Here is a 25,008-nt window from a genome sequence, read left to right as displayed (position 1 = left end):
TCACAATAAAAAAAAAGTAAGCACCATCAGAATTTTATTCAGGGGCAGAGCTCCTGATAGGCTGTGCATTTCTGCACAGCGCCCAGTTCCACCATTGGAGATCAAACTTGTTTTGTACAAGATGCCAACAGTCTGTCAGGCTATGGATGCTCCTATGCTAGAAGGGGACATCCATTTTTTTTCACAAATAAATAGAGCAAAATATTCTGAACCTGTGTAGATCTACGGTAGGTGTCATAAAATAAAAAGGCTATCATTTTATGAATATGATGACACCAAGTACATCAAGTGGGACTTCAGTGTAACATATGACTCCATGCTTATATAGACATAGCTCCCCCATCAGACGGTAAGGGAACTAGGGTGGAGACAGAAGAAATCTGAAATGGAAATATGAAAGACTAGATTCATCAGGTTTAAGGCTGTCACAATCTTGATTATTTTCCCTATCTTTGCTAACAGAGTCTGATTTTATAGCCTAGGTTAGGGGCAGCCTTTGTAATGGTAATTAAGATTCCTTTCTGAGGTGTTATGTAGACCTCCTGTATATTGCAATGCTAGGCATGCACTTCATGTGTTTTCTTTTGTATTCTTGGCTTGACTGATTCTGCTATGTTGTAATTCAGTGTGATTTAATCAGTCTGCAGCCAGCTCTCCTTCTGAGAGGACCTGTTTTACAAGCTGGTGTAGCTCCGGGTAGCCACACCCTTTAGGTGCTAACAAGATTTGCTGACAGTAAGTTACTATTATTTTGACAAGTTCATAGAACGAATATAGTGAACCAGTTTGACTTTATTGCCATGATAATTTAAGAGGCATTTCTCTCATTTAATATAAAATATCAAAGATATTTCACATGTTATTTAGCTTGTGAGCTTTTGCTTTTGAAAGGACATATACTCCTTAAGAGTAGGAAGTGTATTTTTGTTAATGTTTTAAGAGCATTGGCATGTCTTACATGTTTAATACAAGTGCTTGCAGAGATATGATATTTTTATGTCTCTAACTCATGCAATATTGAATTGATTGACTAAGAGTCATTTATCGGAGTTTTATATGGATTAGGGCGTGGCCTTTAAACTTATGCCACTGTTAAGTTGATACTTTAATATACATGTAGACCCTTTGGCCCATATTCTGAAGTCGGGTTTAAGTTAAACTCAGGTTTAAAGTTGTGGTTTAAGTATGGCGAGCCAATTGTTACATAAATCACTAACAGTAGAGATATCATACTTCAGCTCTGAATTCATTCATAATTGTCTAGGAAGTATAAAAAGATTATTGGCTTCACCATCGATGAATCAGGAAAGAGCACATTAAAGATAAGAAACATACAACTTAATAACAAATTTGATACTTTTGGCTTCCCATACTTAAACCACAACTTTAAACCTGAGTTTAATTAAACCCGACTTCAGAATACGGGCCTATGTATTCTTATAATATTGGGTGTCTCCTTTTTCAGGCGGCCGTTACATTACGGTGTATACTACTACATTATTGGTCTTCCGGTTTACTACATTACAGTGTTACAGCGTTTCTGTTCTTACTACGTTATTGGTCTTCCGGGTTAGTGCGTAACTACTGTTACTGTTATTTCCTGTTACTGATATTTCTACAAACAGAAGCGTACGGCGATTCATAGATTCCGAATAAGGTAGCGTTCAATAGACGTCTTCAGTTCGTCGCCGCATCTACGGAGAAGAACTGTACCACATAATACTGACTATTGTTCTGCGGTAGCTCTCGGGGAGCTAGTCCTTCAACTTCAAGATTCTCCAAACCTTTGAAGATCCAATTAGTGACTGTTTTGAAGAGACATTTAGAACACTTTACAGATGCGACAGTATCCTTATATAAAGAACACTCGCAACATAATATTAATTTTGGGTTAAGAGAGGGAGCTTGTTTTTTAATTTGGCATTAGATTCTATGTGATTTTCTATTGATTTACACTTTTGTATTACAAATTGTAAAAGGCTCTGTTTTGTAAAGACTTTTCGCTAATTTTGTTATGAAAAGATTCAGTAATTTTTTTTAAATAAAGTTTATTTAAACTTTATTTGATGGCTGTTCTCTAGTTCTTGGGTCATTTATGAAATGTGGGTGGTCAAGCAACCCGGTATTTAGATTTTTAATAAGTCATAATCACAATTGTCTTTGAACTTAAGTTTAACCTGAATTTATTTAGGATGAAAAATCCACTTTCAAAGTTAAATCGTGACAAAGGCTAACTTCAAAGATATCAAAGATGCACTATCTTTCCAAACGGGAGATAGTGGGGGTGGGGGGGGGGGCACTCGCGTATATTGGTGGTACGGGGACGTGCCGCTTTTATGCCCATCCTAAATTGGTTTTCATGTGTTAAATTAATAAGATACTTATAGATTTTTGGTGTGTTGGTGGATGACATTAGAAAAAAAATACCTTAAATTTGGAAATCAAAGGTCCCAGCTCATTTGAATTGGTCTCTGAATAATAAATTTGAAATTTTTGGACGAATTTTGATATATTTTGTTTGTTCATATAAATACATGAATTGAAAAACAATTCAGAGTCTGTTGGTCTAAGGTGAAATATTACAGCTCATTGTATAGTGAATTAATTTCAGTGTGATTATTAGAAATATATTAAATGGATCATAATACTCTTTGAAGTATAGGTGCATGGGACTGAAATACATGTCCAGTACAAATTTTTAGTCTGTTAGACATGTCACAGTTCATTATGTGTTAATTGTGTCCATACAATACCTTGTACCGGTATATAGTTGATTGATTTAATGATTTGGGGTAAATGACACTCATATAGAAGTCGATTGATTGTTGCTTTTACATGTGACAGGGGAGTGAAGTAATGAGCTGTGTATATGTTTCACTTAATGCCGTTCTCATTTATGGCACAATTCAATCAGTATAAACATAGATTTTCATTGTATTTAATTCAATGATAAGTGCATATTTTCCATTTCAAAGCATTTTTAACTTTCTTTTATCCAAAGATATTAATTTTGTTACTTGTAACTCTTAATATGTAATGAAGTGACCAAATAATGTTTTATTTTGTTTCTTATTTCAGAATGGGAAAAGACAAGCGTGGGATTGAGCGCGGTAGATGTGAAAAGTGCGACTGTGACGGATATGAAGTAGTTTCTGAACAACACATACTCTGTGATTACTGCGGCCATCCGACAATGTCACACACTAAACGATTTCAAGTCGATGACCAAAAATCAGCCCCAGAGCGAGTTAGAGTAGACCATGGAAAGCAGGAAGGGGAAGCACATGAACGGGAACACACAAAAAAAATCCGAACAAGAAGCTGATTATGAAAGTGAACCTAGTGGAAAGCAGGTTGAAGACATGAGTAAGGGCGATGAGCTAGAGCAAAGATGTGAAAGAAAAGCAGGCGAACACAGTCAGGACAAAAGAGCCACAGCTGAACAGGAACATACGATATCAGGGGCCCGTCTTACAAATAGTGGTGATCGATCCAATCAATCGCAACTATGGAAAGCCAGCAACATCAACATCTAAAAGATATGCTTGTTCAAAATATTTTCTCGAAATGACGTATGTTCATTAATTTACTGTTTTTCTTGACAATTCAGTATGCTTCTGTTTGTTTTCAAAGGACATGGAGCAAATTTTCTACAGAAAAAAAATTATGCCATGGATGGATTTCCATATACTTGAGATTGATCGGATCAATCGTGACTCTTTGTAAGACGGGGCCCAGGAGTGCAGTGTGAAAACACAAAGCTGGATGAATTCCCAGAATTCCAGGATCTTTCCTCTGAAGAGGACATGACAAAACCCAGCACATATGAAGTACAGATCAAAGAATCACTAAAGACGAAACTCCGCAAGACCACTACAGACGCTGTGCTTGTGATAGAACATAGAAGTACCAAAATCAGATGTCTGCACTGCCAGACCAAGATTGAAATTGGGAAGGGTAAACCTATTAGACGTCACCTTAACAGTGCAGCCCACCAAGTGAATATCACCACCGATTCTCAAACTACCCCAGAAGTTCAGTTTCACAGTCACTGACACAAAGGAAATCCCCACACGTTTGTCCGGGAAGTGATGCCTTCTGTGTGCATTGTAAGGACTCAATATCACTGAATGCTAACCGTTACCTCGCAAATGTTCGACGACACATAAGTAGTGAGCAACACAAACTTCGTACACCCAAGTCTGTTCCAAGCAAGGGAATTACACAGTTTTTCAAGCTATCCACATCTACCAAGTTATCTGCTGATCAACAAGATGAACGAATATCATTTGGATTTTACAAGGAAACCTATGCCATGGCGTTATGTTGTATGCCGCCCACTTGCGGCCTAGGTTTTACAGTTTGCTGTTATCGTTAATCAGGGTATTCGCCCCTTCCGGCCGGCAGCTTGTGTTGCGTTCGTATGGTTCAATAAATACTTAAACATTATTCCATTGTGACTGGTTGTCCATCTTTGTGGTACTTTCTTAATAATGGCGCTACGCATACCTTGTAAAGGGAATAAAGACTGTTGTTAATGTGAAACTATTACTAGATGATACCCAACCTGGCACTGAAAAAAATAACTGTCTCTTGGTATCCTGAACCACATCTGACCCATCAGTTGTCCCTCCTGTTTCGTGATTTTTTTTCACAAGTTTGTGTCTATTTTTTCGTCATTTCAAAATTTCTTGAAACGATTTTCTAGAGATATGGTCTGATGGTAATGATCTTTACTTTCTATTACTTTGTTTTCGCTGAAATATTAAAAAAAGTGGAATTTTAGGCGTTTTCTCCTACCACTCGCGATTCCCATAGGCGCGTGTATTAGCTGTGTTGGTGCTCGACTCGGCCCCGCTCAACAACTGACTGATGTTGTGATCATTTCTCTTCAAGTTACCACTTTTATCGCAGAAGATGGACTTTCTTGTATTCCATTAACTCCATTTTTTAATCACAAGAATAGAATTTGATGTATATACACGATTTTGTAAAAGCTTTTCACCTGTTCTCTTTGGTCGTAAGTAGCGAACAACCGATGAGTGGTCCGGTCCGCAATTCTACTTAGCTCGGCCACCGAAACTGGCGGGGTGGGATTCAGCCCGAATCCCCAATGGAGGTGGGCGTGCACAGTCAAAGAGCTGAGCTTGGCTGAGTGAGAGAGTGGGTTAGAGATTGAAGCTTGGCAGTGTATGTAGGCTCTGCCATTTTTAGTAAATGCATATATATATTATAATTTTTTTTTAATATTGATTTTCCCTGGTGAAGAGTTTAGTTTTAAGTTGTAATAATTAATATGCTTCAATTTCTTTGACTCTGTGTGTGTGACTGAGGTGTGGATGTTGGAGTCACAGAAAAAATACTTTTACGTGGGTGGGGGCTCGGGGCGATATCACTCCTGCCCCTGAAATGTGAAAAATATTCGCAGTGTAGCTGTGTGGGCATGCCGGGCTGAGGCTTTGGGTGCTTAATTTTTATTAGATTAATTATTTTTTTACAGGATTTACAATAAAATGATTTAATTCATTGTGCCCCTTTCCATTCCTTGTTTTCCCAGATTTATTTTCTTGAATATCATTTCTTGGTTTTGAGGGTGGACGTCACATTAAAAACGTATAAAACAGATTGTAAAAGTTTTGAAAATGAATTCGTAATGATCAATGACATTCATCGCAATTCTAAATATGGTATACTTATTCTAATTCCTTGTCACCTATAACCAAACAATTCCTCTTTCAATTACAACTATTTATGAAAGGGCTGTACGTGTACCAAAGCATGTTCTGTTTGTTTTTCTTTGTAATATTGATGATATTTCAATTGTATATTTATTTCATATTATGTATCTTAATTGTATATACATGTAATGTGATTTTAATATGTACGCACGAACGTGCAGAAGAACAGCCATTGGCTAAAGTTCGTTTAACATGTTGAAATAAAATAAATGAAAAATGAAATGAAATAAATTCTTGTCAGGTCATTATAATACATATAAGATCAACTGTTCAGTATGATTTTTATGACTAAAAACAAAGTTAAAATAAAGTGACATATTTCCAAATTATTCAAATTTTTTTATTAATCTGGATGTATTCTTACCTTTGTTTTGTTACAGGCACGTCTAGTCTAGTAATTTCCACTGGAAGCAGTCCGTCTACCGGAAGATCCAAGCCCTTGGCCTAGCACCAATGTACACGAGGGATGAGGAGAAGAGGCTTCTTCTACAACAGCTAATGGCATTACCATTCCTGCCAGTAGAAGTGGTCCCCGAGTTCCGACGACTTCGGCTTCAGAGCGACAGTCCCTTGATCGATGAGGTAATAAATCACAACTAAATGTATTCCAACTTCTTTAAGATGAAAATATTGTAAGGTACCATGAATCATATTTTGAGAATACATACAGGCATATCAAACTTCATGACCTGTTTTTTTTTTATTCAAAGTTTAAGAAGAATTGCTATTGAGTTGAACAAAAAATATCTGCTTTTTGTTTATATTTTCATTACTGTTTCTTCGTGATAATGGGCGAAACAACAAGTTTTTAGGTTAGGTAGAAGGTGTAACATTTGAAATTATATGTTTGAAGAATGAATCAAGTTTCACTTGACTTTATTATATAGAAATGCATTCGCTTCTTAATTGAAGATGACATTAAATTTGAAAAGGTTTGATTGGATTTAGTAGCTACTAGAAGACATGCATGGCAAATCATTGTAACTATAAGAAGAAATACACAATTATATTAATAATATTGACAATAATTCATTTTCTTTTTTATCTTTCCAGCTCTTTGACTACCTAGAGTCAACGTGGATAACGAACCCAACCTGGCCAGTGCGAGTCTGGTCAACGTATGGAAAGGCTATCAGGACCAACAACGACGCTGAAGGTTACAACCACAGACTCAACAGAAGAGCGGGAGGGAAGAGTATGGGTGTGTATCAGTTGTCGTCATTGCTCTTCAAGGAGTCACAGCTCGTAGATCTAACAGTGCGCATGGTGGACAGGCGTCTTCTAACCCGTCATCAGAGAAGACAGACCAGGACAATGCAAGCCCGTGTTTTCAGAGCCTGGGAGGAGCACCGAGATGGGGAGAGGACCACACAAGACCTTTTGACTGTCTGTGCACATAGCTATGGCCATGCACCAGCTTAGCCTATTAGTATTTTAAGGTAAAGGACAGGAGTAGCAGCAAACAATCTTGAGGTCTTTAAAATCAAGGTTAAAAAAAGAAAAAAAATTTAAACAAAATTGTGCATATACACCAAATTTTTTTTTTTTTAATGAAAAAATGGAGTTAATGGAATACAAGAAAGTCCATCTTCTGTGATAAAGGTGGTAACTTGAAGAGAAATTATCACAAAATCAAGGCAGTTGATGAGCGGGGTCGAGTCGAGCACCAAAACAGCTAATACAAGCGCCTATGGGAATCGCGAGCTGTAGGAAAAATGCCTAAAATTCCACTTTTTTTACATTTCAGCAAAAAAAAGTAATAAAAAGTGAAGAACATTACCATCAGACCATATCTCTAGAAAATCGTTCCAAGAAATTTTGAAATGACGAAAAAATAGACACAAACTTGTGAGAAAAAAAATCACGAAAATTGGAGGGTCAACTCGGCCCGCACTCCAGTTGTTCCGTGGTCCGAGTTGTCCGTGATTCTGCTGATGATATGATTATTATGGGCCTAAAAATGAAGACGAGACAGCTCATCGCCAAAAGAATATTTGTAGGTTTCAAGAATGGTGTGACAACAATTTCCTGTTCCTAAATTCCTCAAAGACTAAGGAAATTGTGTTAGAATTTAGGGGATCCAATCCCTATCACATAGAGCTATTAAGTATAGAGGTACTGAAATAGAACAGGTTTCGGACTATCGATACTTTTCTCGAACTTTTATTTATGATAAACTTACCTGGAGCAAACAGTGTTCGGTGATCTCTGCCAAAGCACATCAGAGAGTGCATTTCTTACAAAAACTCAGATCTTATCACATTGAGGGAGCTATCATGATTTTATGTATAGTATTGTAACGAAATTCAGTCATTTCATGTGAACATGCATGCAAGTAGAGACGGGTGCAGCGCACGGGGCGTATGTCCGTCGGACTATTCATGATGGTAGTCCGTCGCGATTTGCAAGGCCTAGCGTGAGGACCTACATGTTATGTGCTCCCGAACATCTATATTTTGAGGGTAAGTTACCCAGAAATAAAGTTTGATGTGTCCTAAGTAAATGGTCTCCATTTTAATTTGTGTATGTGGCTACATTTTAAGAGATCTAGAGTTAACAGAGAGACAGCGTGAGTGCATGACAATTGATATATTAAAGTCCTGTCGAATGGGTCACAAAAATAAGGAGGGAGAGACAAAAGTGAACATGTCACAGTATTTAATGAATCAAATTACGGAAAGGTGATGACAGATCATTATGTGTATGTGTTGTACAAGAATGGCATATCATTGTCACTTTCATAACTTAGTATGCTTTCTTACAAAGCAACATGAATTGTTAAGTGAAATTTATGAACAATATGAATAATTTGTGCACCATATGTATGATTTATGTACAATATGTAATGATTCATGTAGCTGTATTACGCTCGCAACATTGCAGTATTTTATGGATTCAATTATGGACGATAGATGATGGCAGGTGGACTAGAGATATAGAGACTTTATTCCATCCATTCCATATCCTGCATGACCTTCTCGGCTTTCTCCGCAGCCTTGTTGCAGTAGTGACCGTAGGCTTTCTTGTTCCCCAGCGCAAGGAGATAGCGGGCATACTCCAGGAACACCCGCTCCAACAGAGACTGTGCATTCATTCCGTTAAGAAATACATGATCACACAAGAATGCAAGAATATAAGATTTTATCTAGCACAGAAAAAAACAAGCAGGGCTTAAATTTATCTTAACCCTTACTTAACTGGGGGGGGGGGGTCAATTCAACCCCCTCCCCTTGACAAATTTCGTCACTACACCGCTACACGAATTTTTTTTAACCATGCCGCTTGCCGACTTTTAGTTTCAAGTCTTACACATCTTTTGAGACCAAATTTGCGATGCCCTATACGCGGTTCCGAAATTACACAACATTTTTTAAATGCATGTCAGACCCAAAATTGCTCAAAAACGTGATTCCGTGTACAAAGTCAATGCAAATTGTGTTCAACCCAAAATCGTAAATGTATGATTATTTTTACTTTTGTTCATATAAATGGATTTATTTTATGCTATTTATGATCGCAAAAAGATCCCTGACAAAGTTCCAAAAACAAGGCGTAAGCAATGCTGTGTCTCGCCCACTTGTGAAAATAACCAGAAATATCGCGATTTGCGACGGCACACAACAGAATTAAATCAAAAGTTCATTGTGAGATAACTGGGATGAAATAACATTTGTCATAGGAGAGTCTTGCACGTAAACTTTAATGTTGACCTCAAAATGATCTTTGACCTTACCATGTGACCTCCGACTGCAGCATAGCATGCAGGTCTCCTAAGTACGTCTACAACCCAAGTTTGGTTTAAAAGTGACTCATGGGCAATTATATATATTAATTATATAATATTGACTGGCTCTTCTCTCGGGAAACATCAAATATATTGCCCTTAAAAGAACCATATTGCTCTCGTCTAAACATGCGGGCAAATATGATTCCGTTGCGGGCAACATATTTGATGTTTCCCTCAAGGCCAGTCAATATATATATATAATTACTACACGTGCAAACCACTTTTTGGATACAATAAAACCTTGCATTAATTATCCTTCCAGGGGCCCGTTGCATAAAACTTTTTACCTGAGAAAACTCAGGTTGTTTTTACCGGAGTTTTTGCCCTGTGTTTGCTTGCCGGAATCAATATCATTAGCATATTACCTGTCCTATGTATTTTACATCACCCGTACCAAAATCATAAAATACAAACAGCATGGAATTCACTTGATAAATGATTGTAAAGGATATTGGTATCATCATCCTCAGGAAGTACTGAAAACTCTATACACGCCTCGGCAAACATGGCTGCACGGTCATAGTAATGCAAACTAAAAAAAAAGGAAGAAAAGATACAAAGTAATGTAATGATATAACAAAGCTACAGTATCAAAATAACACTAAAAACAAAAGATATCATGAAGTTAACTTTTAGAATCATTTATACATTATTTCTTGTCATCTGATTCAAAGTGGCAATGTGGTTTAACTCTTCCCATAAATGAATAATTCCTTGGGCATATTGTAATTCTTCTGCAATTCCCCATGTTGTTATTTAGAGTGAGTACAGGCACTGCAAAATATGAACTTTTGACAACCTATAATTTCAGCACAGAATAAGAAAATGGCTTAAATTCAAACCCGAGTTTAGAAAAGAAGGAAAATTCTAGCTGTAAATGGAGATTTATTTTCATAAATCAAGGTGTTGAAATATGTAAAAACAAATACACAATACATTTCTTGACAATATTTGTAATACTAATCAAGCAACACATCTAAGAAGATAATTAAGTCAATATTTTCTAGAATTAAAACAACGGGATCAAACATCACTCAAATACATCACAAAATATAAGCTTGAAATACCTTGCTTTAGTAAGTCAAAATACTAACCTGAGTAGCATTTGAAGGACCTTTGTGAAATTCCCCATGGCAAGGACACCAAGTAAGGCTATACTCTTCTGATTTACATTGGGACTGCACAGGTTCTCAACCCACCTTCTCATGACCTCATTACACTCAGAGTCACTTAGACGTACCTTAAATATGAATGGGAGACACTTAGTTTATCATGGGCAGTCACTTAACTGCAACTTAACATTCAGACTGCAAGGTTCTTAACTCGTCTTCTCATGATCTCATTACACTCAGAGTCACTTAGATGTACCTTAAATACAAATGAGAAAAACTTAGTTTATCATCATGGATAGGACTTCATTTATATGCAACTTCACATTGGGACTGCACAAGTTCTCAACCCACCTTCTCATGACCTCATTACACTCAGAATCACTTAGACGTACCTTAAATATGAATGAGAAATACTTAGTTTATCATGGGCAGTCACTTAAATGCAACTTAACATTCAGACTGCAAGGTTCTCAACCCATCTTGTCATGACCTCATTACACTCACGAGTTACTTAGACGTACCTTAAATATGAATGAGAAAACCTTAGTTTATCATGGGCAGTCACTTAAATGCAACTTAACATTCAGACTGCAAGGTTCTCAACCCATCTCGTCATGACCTCATTACACTCACAAGTTACTTAGACGTACCTTAAATATGAACGAGAAAACCTTAGTTTATCATGGGCAGTCACTTAAATGTAACTTAACATTGGGACTGCACAAGTTCTCAACCCATCTTCTCATGACCACATTACACTCGGAATCACTTAGACGTACCTTGAATATGAACGGGAAAACCTTAGTTTATCACTAGCAGACACTTAAATGCAACTTAACATTCAGACTGCAAGGTTCTCCATCGACCTTCTCATGACCTCATTTCACTATTAATAATAATGATAATAATAATAAAAAGGACTGCATAGGTTCTAAAGCCATCTTTTCAATACCTCATTGTATGCAGAGTTACTTTACAAAATGTACTTTAATATGAATGGGGAAAATCTAGTATCAACGGTCACTCAAACGCACCTTAAATATTCACCAAATCTAAATAGTCATGTAAATGTTCCTTAAACTTTGAAAACTATCTGATTTCAGTATAATACACATTTCAAGACTATCAACCAAGCTCTACTTGGCATTGGGGTAAAATGGAACAAATACAAATAAAATTAATAAAAGCCTAGTTACAGCCAGTCACTTCACTACTGTCCCTGAAAAAAAATGTCAAAGCATCTCCTTTTTATATACTAAAAGGACAAAATTTATCTTGGTTGGTAAGTCTACCATGCGTATTCTGTCTAATACCCACATAACCTAATCCAACTTATGTCTGATTAAACTGAGAAAAAATAGAGATAATGCTCGTTAGACAAAATGAAAGAACTTAGACAACATGACAATTAGCCCAAGTGGGCATTAGACCAATCGATAATTTGATCAAAATGAAACCAGACCAAATGGGTTGAACCATAGTCGTGTTATCTATACTATCGTCAAAGTAGACCGACTGGTCTAATTGACAAAATGTAGAGTAAAAATGTACCAAATGAGTGATTATGGAGTTTCTGCTCCGTGACAATGAACAACCAAAAAGTCTTTGTCAAAAATTGGCGAATCAAATTAACAGCAGTTTCATTCTGGACTCTTGATAAACAACGTATTTGCAATTTTCTTCAGCTCCAAAACTTAGGACAAAACTGCTGTTCCGGTTTTACCACTTTTCGACAAAGACTTCCCAGCTGTTCATAGTCATTCAACGGGCATTTTCAATACATTTCCTGTGAAAACTCCCAATTGAGTGTAGTGTGGAACACTTTCATGGAAGATCTATTCCATTTCGATAATACATTGAAGATCGTAAGGCCTTTGAAGCCATAGTGGCAATAAGTTCTTACCTTGGCTAACCACATAGCTTGGTACCACTGGTTATATGTCTGGAGATATCTGCAAGCATCAATACCTTTGTTGATTAAGCACAGTAACTGTACACCCTCTGTAAAAAAATATATAATAAAATACATACATATATATACATTGGCAAAGACACATGGTGGTTTAATTGGTCTAACAAAAAAGGTACAGAGAAATTTTGTTTCTAGCTGAAAGAACAAACAAAATAAGCAACATAATGAAACAGCAAAAGTGGTCACTGATAGTTTCAAACGTTTGGAATCACATCATTAAATAAAAAAAACCCTCACTGGTGAAAATATAATATTGCAATTAATCACAGGCGGATAATCACATAAATTTTTGTGACCTCTCATAAAGGTTCTGCAGCAGTATTTCAATATCGAAATCCTCTAGTTTACATTACTTCTAGTTATGAAAGTCATTATCAAGACAATGGTTCATTCCATTGACACCCAATTTATTGTGATTGCCTTCAATCTTGCAATCAATGATTTGATAATATGCTTGTATAAAATGATGTTAACATCTATCAAACACACACATAACCCAGATATTTTTTAGAGTTGAATTTAAATACTTTTTACTTCAATGTTTTCAGAGTCCAATAAAATCCCATATGCATTTCCTTTAGCACTGGATGATATAATTCTCACCAGCAAGTTTTCCATTAGCTATGAGGCTGGTAGCGACCAGTTTGATGGTGCTTTGCGATGACCCTGATTCCTGAGCGGTGGCACAAAGACACGCCCTCATCAGATCCAAAAGGTAACTCTCATTATCTGGCTCTGTCTCCAAGAGCAGCTGCACAGCTCGGTCAGTCTGCAGGATGAAAGAAAGCAATAATAATGATGATGATTGTTTTTATACAGTGCTTCATGCATCTGAACAGCATCCCTAGGCACTTTAAGGCCACTGCAAACCTTACGACCCGACTGGTCTACGACTGGTCAGCGACTGAGAGAAGGGAAATTTTGAACAAATTTGCGTTTTAGATGTAGATGTTGCTGACCGTCCATAGTTGTGGTTGATCGGATCAATCGCTACTATTTGTAAGACGGGACCCATGTGTTGATTTACCATTCAGACAAAATGCGTCAAACTGATGCAGCAAAGCTAAGCAACACTTTGTGGATAAAGTCGCGAAGCAACATAAATGTGTCCTTCAATTGTAAAACCCTTTTGTTGCCAGTCAACAAAAGGTTGTGTCAAGACCAATCAACATAGGAACATGAGAAACAGAAGATTAAACAAATCTCATTGAATACTATCTCCTCTTTTACTTAATTTACTTGGAACTAAACATTTTATGTCTTAATGGCAGAAGAATCCTACTAGATCTGCAAATTCAAAAGAAAGGTCTTCAATACATTATTTTCAAACATTCTTTTCTTCTTCTTCTATTATAGAGAGATAGGAAAACTAGCTCATGAAGTTTGAAATCCTAATCAACCTCATGAGATTGATAAGTAAACAAAAAAACTTTCACTTACCTGGCCCAAGAGAATGAAGTTCTCTACACATTTCATTGTATGCTCGTAAGTTGTCCTCTTCCCATCATGCAACAGGATCCTTTCAAGCTGGTATTTCTACAATAAACAAAGGAAGTATCTATATTTAGAAGGTGAAAATAACGCGTCATATAAACTACACACCCATTCTCTGAGAGATAAAGGACTATACAACATTCATACTATTGCACATGTACCATCCAAAACTGTACCATTGCATGATTGGGCACATCACAATATACAAATAGCGAATGGGCATGAGTGCGATGGTGCGAGATTTCGTATGAGGTGAAAGAAAGATGCTCTATTCAACGAGGCATTAGCCGAGTTGAATAAAGTGTTTCTTTCTTTCACCGAATGTGAAATCTCGCACCATTGCACGAATAAGAATATTCGCTATTTGTGTTGTACAACGCCTCAGAGTTTAGCGAAAATATGAAAAAAAGAAGAGTTTTTCCCTGCAGTAATCTATGAAAAGGGAGCAAACATATTGAAAGCAAAAAGCAAATCCCACAAGCGTACATGACCTCGCAGCATTGCGCATGTAGCCAGCAGGCTACGCGCATATTTCACATTCATTTTTTACTGAGCGCAAAGAATTGAATCGTATTGTGATGTCACCTCCTAAAGCCGTGCAACGGTACATTTTAGACGGTACATTTTGGATTGTACGTCTTGTGTGCAACGGTACGAATGTTTGACATTCAGTCTCCCATTTGCTCGCGTACAACAAGCTAAATAGGCGTTGTACAATACAGATTACGCTTGATATGCCTACTGGCTAAGCGCACACTGTTGCTGAAGATATGATGCTGATGCACACATGAATATACTGCACATGGATTTGGATTTTGCTTTCAATTATTCTTTCCTCATTTTCATGGATGAACGAAGAACAAAATCGATTATATTTCCAAGTATTTGTATTTTTGCTAACTTTCAAGGCATTGTACACCAATATCGAATATTCTTATTTAAACAATGGCACAAGATTTTGCATTCAGTAATAGATATACAATCTATTCGACACCACTATGCCGTGTTGAATAGAGCATCTTTCTTTCACCTTATACAAAAATTGTACCATCGCACTCATGCAGACCTGCCAATCTCTGGGAATGAAAAATTGTATTCTGTGATTTAAAAAAAGTGTATTTTTCCAAAAAAAAACTGTATTTCATAATAAAATACCTGGCACGCACGCTCATCGCGGCGCTCAAGCTGCATGCAAGCTAAAATGCGCACTGCTCTTGCAGATGAAAAAAAAAAAAATGTGTATATCTTACCCTGGTTTTAACAAAATTATTGAAAAAAAAACAAGTAACCTGAAATTACATTTCTCCAATAACCATATTTTTGTGTAAGTTTTATGAAATAGAGACATATAGAGATGATTTTTCTCAATAAATTACGATTTTGTATAAAAAAAACAAACATATTTTTTAAATAAAAAAACGTACTGTCGTATTTTGGTTGCAAAAACGTACTAAATACGCCAAAAATGTGCTGGTTGGCAGCCATGACGAAAGAGCTCCGTTTGATAACACTATACCCCTCTTCTCCAAGTACGAAAACCCTACTGCCCCAGGCATGCAATGTAAGTATCAAAACACCTGTTTCTTGACCTCGGTCCGAAGATAACACAACAGCCCGAGTGCGGTCCGGGAAAACATGTCGCCATTTTTTATTCACTTACTTTCCTTATTTCGAGGTTGATTTTCTTTGTTCGAAATTGAAAATGGGCTAGCATTGAATTTCTGAATACAGTATGCCTTTGAAAACGTGATTAAATATCGAATACAATAATTTAATTCCGAAGGTCCTTCTACAGGCAGAGAAGACTTACGTAATAGCACATCTGTTGTTATCATTTCGTCCTTGGCTCAACGCTCATAATCTGGCCTTTGGGGATTACCTGGCCAAGCGGGGTTGATCAGGCGGGTGTTTCATAAAGCTGTTCGTAAGTTAAGAGCGACTGGTGATCATGTCTTGCGGTAAATGGTACAATTGGCGATGATCACCAGTCGTTGTTAAAGTCGCTCTTAACTTACGAACAGCTTTATGAAACGACCCCCAGGGCTTGGAAATGATGTTTTAGATTTTCAAACGCAAAATGGGGTGAAATACCGCAGTTTGCAATCCGAACTGCGGTCCGTTCCCAAACGGGGGTAAGACGTAATGGCTCTGCTCATGTCTATTCACCATTTGTATATTATTTTAGTGAGGAATTTGGGGTAAAATGAAGAAGAATTGACACCAAACTAGAAGGTCTTCATACCCTGAAGGTGACATTATCACAGAGCACATCATAACACATGTCTAATGGAAGCTCTCTCAACGTGACTTGGTTTGGTTTGATGGAGTCGTTCGTCTGTGTGTTGGCTGCTGGATCATAAGGAGGATCTATCCCAAACTCAGTCAATGGATCGTCCTGGAGGATATCATCTTTAGACTGCAAGAAAAAGGAAATAAGTTTATGAAAAATTTCATGAAAACTGTTAAGAAAAAATGTTCTGAAAAAAAAAATTGTGATGAATTCTATGAAAAGATGTTATGCCAACATTTTATGAAAAAATGTTAAGAGGAATTTTATTTTAGTTTGATCAGCAGCAGATTTTATCAGTTTCCAACACATTTAGAATGGGTTTTGCATATCTTCACCACAAGACAAAAGTGAGCAATAAGTTTTATGAGAGTATAATCGATAATAATATTGGTTTGCACTTCAGATATTCTTCTATACAAAATTGTCCTATTGTCCCTAGTTGACATGTGTAATACATAAGTATGCTTATAGAGCTGGCATGTCTGTGAAGTTCTTTTTAATAACGAGGACAATAACTACTAAAATATGCTAAGTGTTTGATTTCACCTGTCCCACCTACCAGAAAAAAATAAATCGAGGATTTGCATTACAGCCATTCCAAGAGCAAGCAGACAGCATAAAATATTCATTGGATGGATAAGACAGATTCTCATCGCTGCAAGACCCCAGACTCGTTCTTTTTCTAGGCGACTCAAACTTGGTCTCGCATTTACCCAGTGACTAATTAGGCGAAAATTGGGTGACTACCATTTTCTATTCACTTTTTTAATGACCATAGTCCCACACCCACTTTTTTATGCACTTCTAATATCCAACATAACTCCCACAAATCAAAGAACTTGATATTCCAAGTTTCCATTATTACTCTTTTTATTTAGCATTTACCATTCCAAGACTCTTCTTGACACGTTCCACTCGCAGATAATAGAGGGCGACGTTCCAGAACTCCGCTTCGGCTTCATCACCGAAGAGTCTTGCAGCCAGCAGGCAGCGCTGAGCCGTGCCGTGGGGACAGTCTGGGAGGAAACGTCTGATGTCACTTGGCATGATCTTCAGCTGCTCGTTCACAGACTTGATGATGTTCTCGTCGTCAGGGGTTTCACTGAAAAATCATCAAGAAATAAGGTTGTAGGTACATGTTCATTTAGTAATAAGGCAAGTTTACTGTGTTGGCTGTGTATAACTTCCATAATATTCAAAATCATTTCCAGGTTCCATTGTGAACACCATTATGTTTACAAAATCATTCCTTTCTTGCTCCTTCCTCCGTACCCCAACTTTTCCTTCCTCTTTCTCCTCCTCCAGCTTCTTGCCATTCTCCCTTTTTCCCCCTCCCCACAATCCCCCGCCCCCTCTCCTTCCTTTTCCCCTCTGCCTCTTCATCGTTCCTTTTCTTCTTCATATCACTTCATTTTATTTCCATCAAAACAATCGAAAAGTATACAGTAGTGCCTATGCACCGAACACCGAATCCCAATCGACTTATTGAATGATTAAGGAAATCATTAGTTCACACTAAGAACATACAATTGTTTTCAAAAAAAGGTTGGGTATGGGAGGGGAATGCTGAAGAGATGGGTATGCAGACCTGCCAACCTCTGGGAATGAAAAATTGTATTCTGTGATAAAAAAAACTGTATTTTTCCCCCAAAAAAGTGTATTTCATAATAAAATGCGTGGCGCACTCGCTCATCGCGGCGCTCAAGCTGCATGCAAGGTAAAATGCGCACTGCTCTTGCAGATGAAAAAAAAAATTGAAACATGTGTATATCTCAACCTGGTTTTAAACAAAATGTTTGAAAAAAAAAACAAGTTACCTGAAATTACATTGATCTAATAACCATATTTGTGTAAGTTTTATGAAATAGAGACATATAGAGATGATTTTTTTTTTTATTACGTATTTAAAAAAAAAAAAACGTACTGCCGTTTTTTGGTTGCAAAAAACGTACTAAATATGCCAAAAACATACTGGTTGGCAGGTCTGGGTATGTAGTTACATCCCTGACCTAATTGCCACCCCTCCCCTTTTTTCTCATTAATACTATCATTATCATCACTATCATTGGTTGTTCGTTTTCTTTAACATTTGTCAACTCCCCTTTTTAAGGCCAATTTCATAAATGCCTGTCCTCGACAGTCAAGCTCTGAAAGCGACAAGGCCATTGAAATTAAACTTACTATTCACTTGTGAGTTGAAGAGAATAATTCTTGTTCCAAGGCTGATGCTGCATTGTGTATTTCATGGCTAAGGCTGCCTTGGGGGACAGCAGATAAGGGCAGAATACTGGTTCTGGAAACAAAAAATAATTATAACCAAAAATTAGTAAATAATAATAATATTCCGCATTTATATAGCGTTTAACACATCGGAACGACGTCTCTAAGCGCTGTACAGATATATTATTAGCCCGGTCATCGGATCCTTGCATGCCCGCATACAATGTATGCACCTTCTCCACTCCCTGGGGAGCATTCCAACAAGAGTTCCAAGACTCAATTGCTAGGCATACTACATAGGCTTTCGCATCCTACCGGGTACCCATTTAACACCTGGGTGGAGAGTAGCAAATTGTGGATTGACGCCTTGCCAAAGGACGCTAGGCCATGGTGGGATTCGAACACACGACCCTCTGATTACAAGGCGAGAGTCAGAACCGCTACACCACGGCGCTTCCACAAACACTTAAAACAAACACTTAAACAAAACATATCAAATAACCCCCCCTCCCCCTCTTTTGCATACAGATATGATAGTGGCAAAAAGTCTCCAAAGGCCGGGGATCGTAGCCAATGCACTGTGAATATTTTATGTTCCTATTCAAAGCTGTCTAAAAGGAATTTATTGAGATTTTCGTATCACCATAAAGGCCAAATGATGTCATTAATGTCACAATTACACCACTCGCAATAAGCTTTTACTGCTAGATCAATGTTTCTAAAACATTCACAGTGGTTGGGTGGATGGATGGATGGATGGATGTAACACGTCAACATGATAAAACACTCACCAACAAATTCAGCATCGGCAATAGACCAACAGGAGGTCTTCAGATGAACGTCGTAGACTCTCAAACATCCATCCACACTAAGCACGACTGGTTTATCCGAAGCAGCCCAGTCCATGTCCACCGGTTTACGATCATCCTTGCCGCCCTTCAGCGAACTAAGAGCTTGCATCTAAACACAGAAAGGATATGGCAAATATTGACTGACGTAAAGCATATAATAAGGGTCATGACTTTAATGTTGATCATGTTTGCATCAGTAACATAATATATATAATAATTATGGTTTATTTCCAATTCGTCTAATGCCAATTCGTCCAATTGCCAACTCATCTACTATCGTTTTGTCTACCATCAGTTCGTCTACTCAACATACGGTCTACTTTCATTTAGTCTAATGCCATTCCGTCTAATACACAGTTGGTCCAATAGGACAGTATTAGACCAAATGGTTATTAGACGAAATGGTAATAGACGAACTGGTGATTAGACGAAGTGATGATTGGACCAAATGGTTATTGGACCAAATGGTTGTTAGACGAAATGTTGGACGGAATGGCATTAGACTATATGAAGGTAGGCCATGTGGTGAGTGGACGAGTTGGCAGTGGACGAATTGGCAATTTACCATAAATATTATTTCCTTATACCGTAAGTAACGGTGTATTAACCGCACCTTTTTCTCGGCGGGACAGAATCAAAAGTCGGGGGTGCGGTTTATACACGGTGACAGGTCTGAGCCAAGCCAATCTCAGCCCGATACCACTACCAGTTTTCAACTCGCGTCGGGTGGCCGAGCGTAGCCGCTTGGGGCAATCCCGTTTAGAGGGGTATGAGCCGCGGGTATAAAAGGGAAGCAACTATGACTACCGGTATCTGCCGTAAATGTCCCTCAAAGTTATATCACGGTAACAAACGCACCTACCTTCATGAAACTGACTTTTTTTAATGGTGTGACTCTGTCTTTATTGTCATTTTTTAGTCATCGCGGCAAAGTTCAGACGCCAATTGATCGCACAGCACGGTGCAGCTAGCCGAATAAGACATGCATGTGTAATGTTTATCGCAACGTCAACGTAAGCTGGCGCTTTACCTTTCCGTGGAAGTTATTTTGTTTGACAAATTATTGGTATTATTTGACAATTAATTTCTTTCATTTGCCTTTCCTTCATTTCTCTCTATCATCCATCATCTCAAAATCAATCTTCAATCCCCATCTTCACTCCTTCCGACTTTTTATTTTTAATTATTATTCACTTTATTCCCGCCCAGAGCTCCCATTGAAAATACGGTATACCGGTACTAGCATTTTTTTTCCTATTTTGCTGTCTGTAAGATACCGCCACACACGTACTGAGAACTACCGGTAGTGGTTCAAAGCCATAGAGATGTATACTAATAACGCTAGAGGGCGTACTTCGTCAAATCGCTGTGATTACGCGGAGACCGGCCGCCATTACTCGATAGGTCTTCGCAGCCTGCCATGCGCGTACAGTACCTATGGGGCATGTACATGGATGAGCATAGAACCGGAACAAAACGATGAAATATGAGCGCGAAAGCAAATGGAAAGCAAAATTGTAAATATTGCACTGGATTAAAGTTCAAATTAACAAAAATTCTAACAAAACCGAGGACAAATATGCCTATATAGGCCTATATAGCGCATATATGACGGACCAACGATCAGTAGGCTACATCCCCAATTATTTTTGCTTTGGTCATAACATTTCGATACATTAAAATGACTTCTATTTTCTAATGATTTGGAAGGGATGAATTTTAAAAATAACATGTATGCCAAGGCATATCATTATAGGTCCTGATTAACAAATTCGAATAATTTGGTATTCAAGTTGACGTCAGAATTAGGCCCTATATAGCTACAGTGTCTTATGCATCTGAGACATATTTTAAGGTATAAAAAAAAACAAGACTACATTTTTTTAAAAGTATAGTTTCCTAATTAGTATGATGCTGATTGTTGATAAATTATTTTTTCCCTTGATAATTGTTATAATTCATTTTCCATATAGATCTACACATAGAAATCATAATAAAGAAATTTAGAATAGGGCCGAACTCCTTTTTCCCCGTGGCCTTAAAATGTCGATGTAATCAACATCACAATAACTCGTGAGTATCATAAAATGACTTTTTATTGATAATATTCAAAAATGATTTACGCATTGGTTCAGTTAATTGATGATTTAGATTTCCAATGTAGGCAACCTTCGATCATATTAATTACTTTCTTACATGCGATCAAAAGTTTGTTGACAGCAAAAATTTGCATATCAAATGCGCGCATGCAGTCGTACAATTTTGCAATGTACAGGAGGCCTAATTCGGGGGGGGGGGGCGGTAGGATGATTACAGTATTTGCAAACATTTCAAAATTTCGGAGGGTAAACAAATTACAATGTGCAACATAAAGAAATTTCACTTTAATTTTCTTAATAGTCGGACTTGATTTAACCCGGCTGATATACTATGCTGATAGGCAAACCGACTTAAATATTCTGTTGATATATCGCTGGTGTTTGTGATCCTATAATGATTCCAATGGACCAATATTATGTGAACAAATCATGGACAGAATAATAAGGAGAGGAAGAAGAAGAAGAAGGATAGGAGAAGAAATGGGGCAGGAGGGGGATATTATAATTTGTATTATACTACAAAGAATATTATAAAACTGAGTGTAAAAAACAAATTGATAACAATATCAGACATGACAAAGATAATTGCAAACTTAATAAACTTATCATATTAAGCGGTTGCAAAATTTTTAGTACTAAAACCAAACATATTAAACAGTAATATTGACAATAAAACACTGACAAATACTTGGAATAAAATATTACAAATTGTCCGCTGTTGAGTGATCATCCAAATTTAATCTCAACTATAATTATATTCCTTTCTTGAAATTGTGTCTGTGTCGCTTGAATATTAACTTGATGGTAAAGATTTCCAAAACACTGGCACCGGCCTATGCAATTATTATTAACAGATAAATAAATACGCATATTCAGTTTTGTTTGTCATTTTAAAAGTACTAGTATCTACTAAATTGTTTTTTTTCTAGTTTTCTATGGACCTGAGTTTGATTATTCAGTTTTGTTTTATAACAAGATTTCCCTGGATGAACAAAATTATTGTATTAAAATATGGGGCCGCGGAATGGCTTTGAAATTGATGGGTAGTGCATAAAATCACAATAATTTATTATGCAATGTTCATTTTCATTTCAGGGAGGGGTCTGGTCGCGTCCCCTGTATTCTTTTTTATCAGTGTGTTAAAGTGAATTTGCATGGGTGCTTATGCCACTTTAATTACACCCACCCCCTAAAAAGCGAATTAAAAAATATCTAACTTAAAGTGAAGGGAATTAAAAAGCAAAAAGTTGGAACAATAAAAAGTCATTCTCGATATTTTTTAATCAATATTTCATTTTAAGTGCCATATAGGCCTGCAGGTTTTGGAATTTATAATTTTCCTATGAGAAAAATTCAACACGTACACCCAATAACACAAGTTTTAACATTGATGGTGTAACGGGAGGCTCACCAAGAGCAATAATGAGATGCTCTTTATTCTACTTGCTAATAAAATTATAATACCGCATATAGTAATCAAAGCTCAAAACACTAGTATACAAATTAAAAAATGATATATTTCATAAAAATTAAAGCAAGTTACATAAGTAGGCCTACATAGATATTACAAAATCATATCCAACATGAACAAATTGGTCAAGAGAACATCAAAACGAAGGACGTGAATGAAGGTAATGTGGGCCCAAGAACAATGCATTTATATGTAGGGAAATCCTGAGAAGATGGGCTAATTCTCTGTCTTTTTAATTAATTGTCAAACTTTCTATTAATGTACGTTTGATGTTTTATTTTTATCTATCTATTTATGTGTTATTATCAAACTACTAGTATTATTATCTATAATAGGCCTATAAATGGACAGGTAGGCCTATAAATGGACAGGTAGGCCTAAATGCAAATTATTTGGGAGAATTCCGGGGGAGAATTTAATCCCAAGAAGTCAGGTAAAAATGACAAATTAATAGCATAATCCCCATGTAATCATTCTAATAATTCATTGAGATGCACTTTGTCATTCATATTTTCGATTGTAATGAGGTTGGATTCTTTTCTTCAAGAAAAAAGGCCGGAGACGGCATCCCTTTTTCACAGCGTTACAACGCACGAACTATGTATACATCCGGGTACTTTTGCAAATCAAGACCTATCGAGCAATGGCCGAGCACGCTCCGCGCAATCACAGACGTTAAGTACGCGCGCCTATGGCGACTCCGCACTCTAGCGTAATTAGTATACATCTCTATGTTCAAAGCAGACAAGAAAAACATCTGAACAAAATCGCAAATTTCTCGTATCTTGAACCTTCCCGTATTCCCTTGTCTAAAATTCATGCCAAGACATTGAATGCTAGACAGAATTCTGAAAGCAAAAGTGGGGCTGTGATGCAGGAAATATGATATGAACGATCTTCTCGTATGGGTGAGCCCCCATGGCCATGTTGATGCTGGTATCGGTACTTGCAATGAACACCGGTACCATATGTGTGTGTGTGAGGTGACTCGGAGTGTGGAAGTGGCCAATAATATCGGCAACTTGCAGATAAGTGACGAAGCGCTGATTTCCCATCATTTTTTACCAGTAATTCTTCGATATTTTTTGGTTCTTGACTCTTTCTTAAATACGCATATTAGAGATAGAAAGTAAGTTTGATTAAATTTTTTTTTTTATGATTTTTTTTTTTTTTTATGATTTTTTTTTTTTTTTTCCATCCGAAAATGGGGGGTGCGGTTAATACACGGGTGCGGTTAATACACCGTTACTTACGGTAGTTGAAAATGCCATTATTTTTATCAATGCACCTCATTGCTGGTCCCTGATCCTTCTCTTTCCATACAATGAATGCCCCAACCCCTTCCCCCAATAAAAACAAATGTTTTAAAATGAGTTCAAAATGAAAAGTCCATGGCCCGTATTCTGATAGCAGGTTTAACTTAACTCAGGTTTAAAGTTGTGGTTTAAGTATGGATAGCCAATTGTTACATAAATCACTAACAGTAGAGATATCATATTTCAGCTCATTTGGCTCTCAAATCATTCATAATTGTCTAGGAAGTATAAATACTAGTAGATGATTGTCTTCACCATCGATGAATCAGGAAAGAGCACAGTAAACATATATAACAAACATACAACTTAATAAAAATTTTGATACTTTTGGCTTCCCATACTTAAACCACAACTTTAAACCCGAGTTTAAGTTAAACCCGACTTCAGATTACGGGCCATTGTCTTTTCCTCGTATGAATGATATGTTTGATGATTTTAATTGTGAATATTTCCAACGATTTTGCTTATTTAATATGTAGCGCCTTGAGTAATGATTCATTAGAAAGTGCGCATTAGAAATACTTATTATTATTAAAAGCAGTTTCGTAATTTGTCAATGATTGAGAGTCAAATCAATGATTCAGCTGCTGATTCATTCACGATTCCAATCCATAAAAAAAATCACAACCAGAAAGGAATGGCTAGAGCTTTAAAAGCA

General features: G+C 37.0%; 2 protein-coding genes across 2 annotated transcripts in view; one reads left to right on the top strand and one right to left on the bottom strand.

The window, feature by feature from the left end:
• Positions 1 to 2,055: 2,055 nt before the first annotated feature.
• The window catches only part of LOC129272616 (WD repeat-containing protein 11-like), a 45,073-nt gene continuing 22,120 nt past the window's right edge, over positions 2,056 to 25,008 (bottom strand). Inside the window, exons 15-24 of the mRNA XM_064107299.1 lie at positions 19,405 to 19,573; positions 18,575 to 18,686; positions 17,279 to 17,495; positions 16,346 to 16,519; positions 14,050 to 14,145; positions 13,213 to 13,378; positions 12,541 to 12,638; positions 10,620 to 10,765; positions 9,978 to 10,057; positions 2,056 to 8,822 (exon numbers count right to left, since the gene is read on the bottom strand). Of these exons, the coding sequence (XP_063963369.1) occupies positions 8,683 to 8,822; positions 9,978 to 10,057; positions 10,620 to 10,765; positions 12,541 to 12,638; positions 13,213 to 13,378; positions 14,050 to 14,145; positions 16,346 to 16,519; positions 17,279 to 17,495; positions 18,575 to 18,686; positions 19,405 to 19,573 (1,398 nt within the window). The 3' untranslated portion in view covers positions 2,056 to 8,682. The remainder of the gene's footprint in view (positions 8,823 to 9,977; positions 10,058 to 10,619; positions 10,766 to 12,540; positions 12,639 to 13,212; positions 13,379 to 14,049; positions 14,146 to 16,345; positions 16,520 to 17,278; positions 17,496 to 18,574; positions 18,687 to 19,404; positions 19,574 to 25,008) is intronic.
• LOC129272618 (uncharacterized) lies at positions 3,807 to 7,160 on the top strand. Its single transcript, XM_064107197.1, has 3 exons — positions 3,807 to 3,998; positions 6,129 to 6,320; positions 6,792 to 7,160. The coding sequence occupies exons 1-3, from the start codon at positions 3,807 to 3,809 to the stop codon at positions 7,158 to 7,160; spliced, it is 753 nt and encodes a 250-aa protein (XP_063963267.1).

This window comes from Lytechinus pictus, chromosome 12, assembly GCF_037042905.1.
Source record: "Lytechinus pictus isolate F3 Inbred chromosome 12, Lp3.0, whole genome shotgun sequence".
Lineage (NCBI taxonomy): Eukaryota > Metazoa > Echinodermata > Echinoidea > Temnopleuroida > Toxopneustidae > Lytechinus > Lytechinus pictus.
Note: the sequence above shows the minus strand (reverse complement) of the source record. Positions and strands in the feature narration are given on the sequence as shown.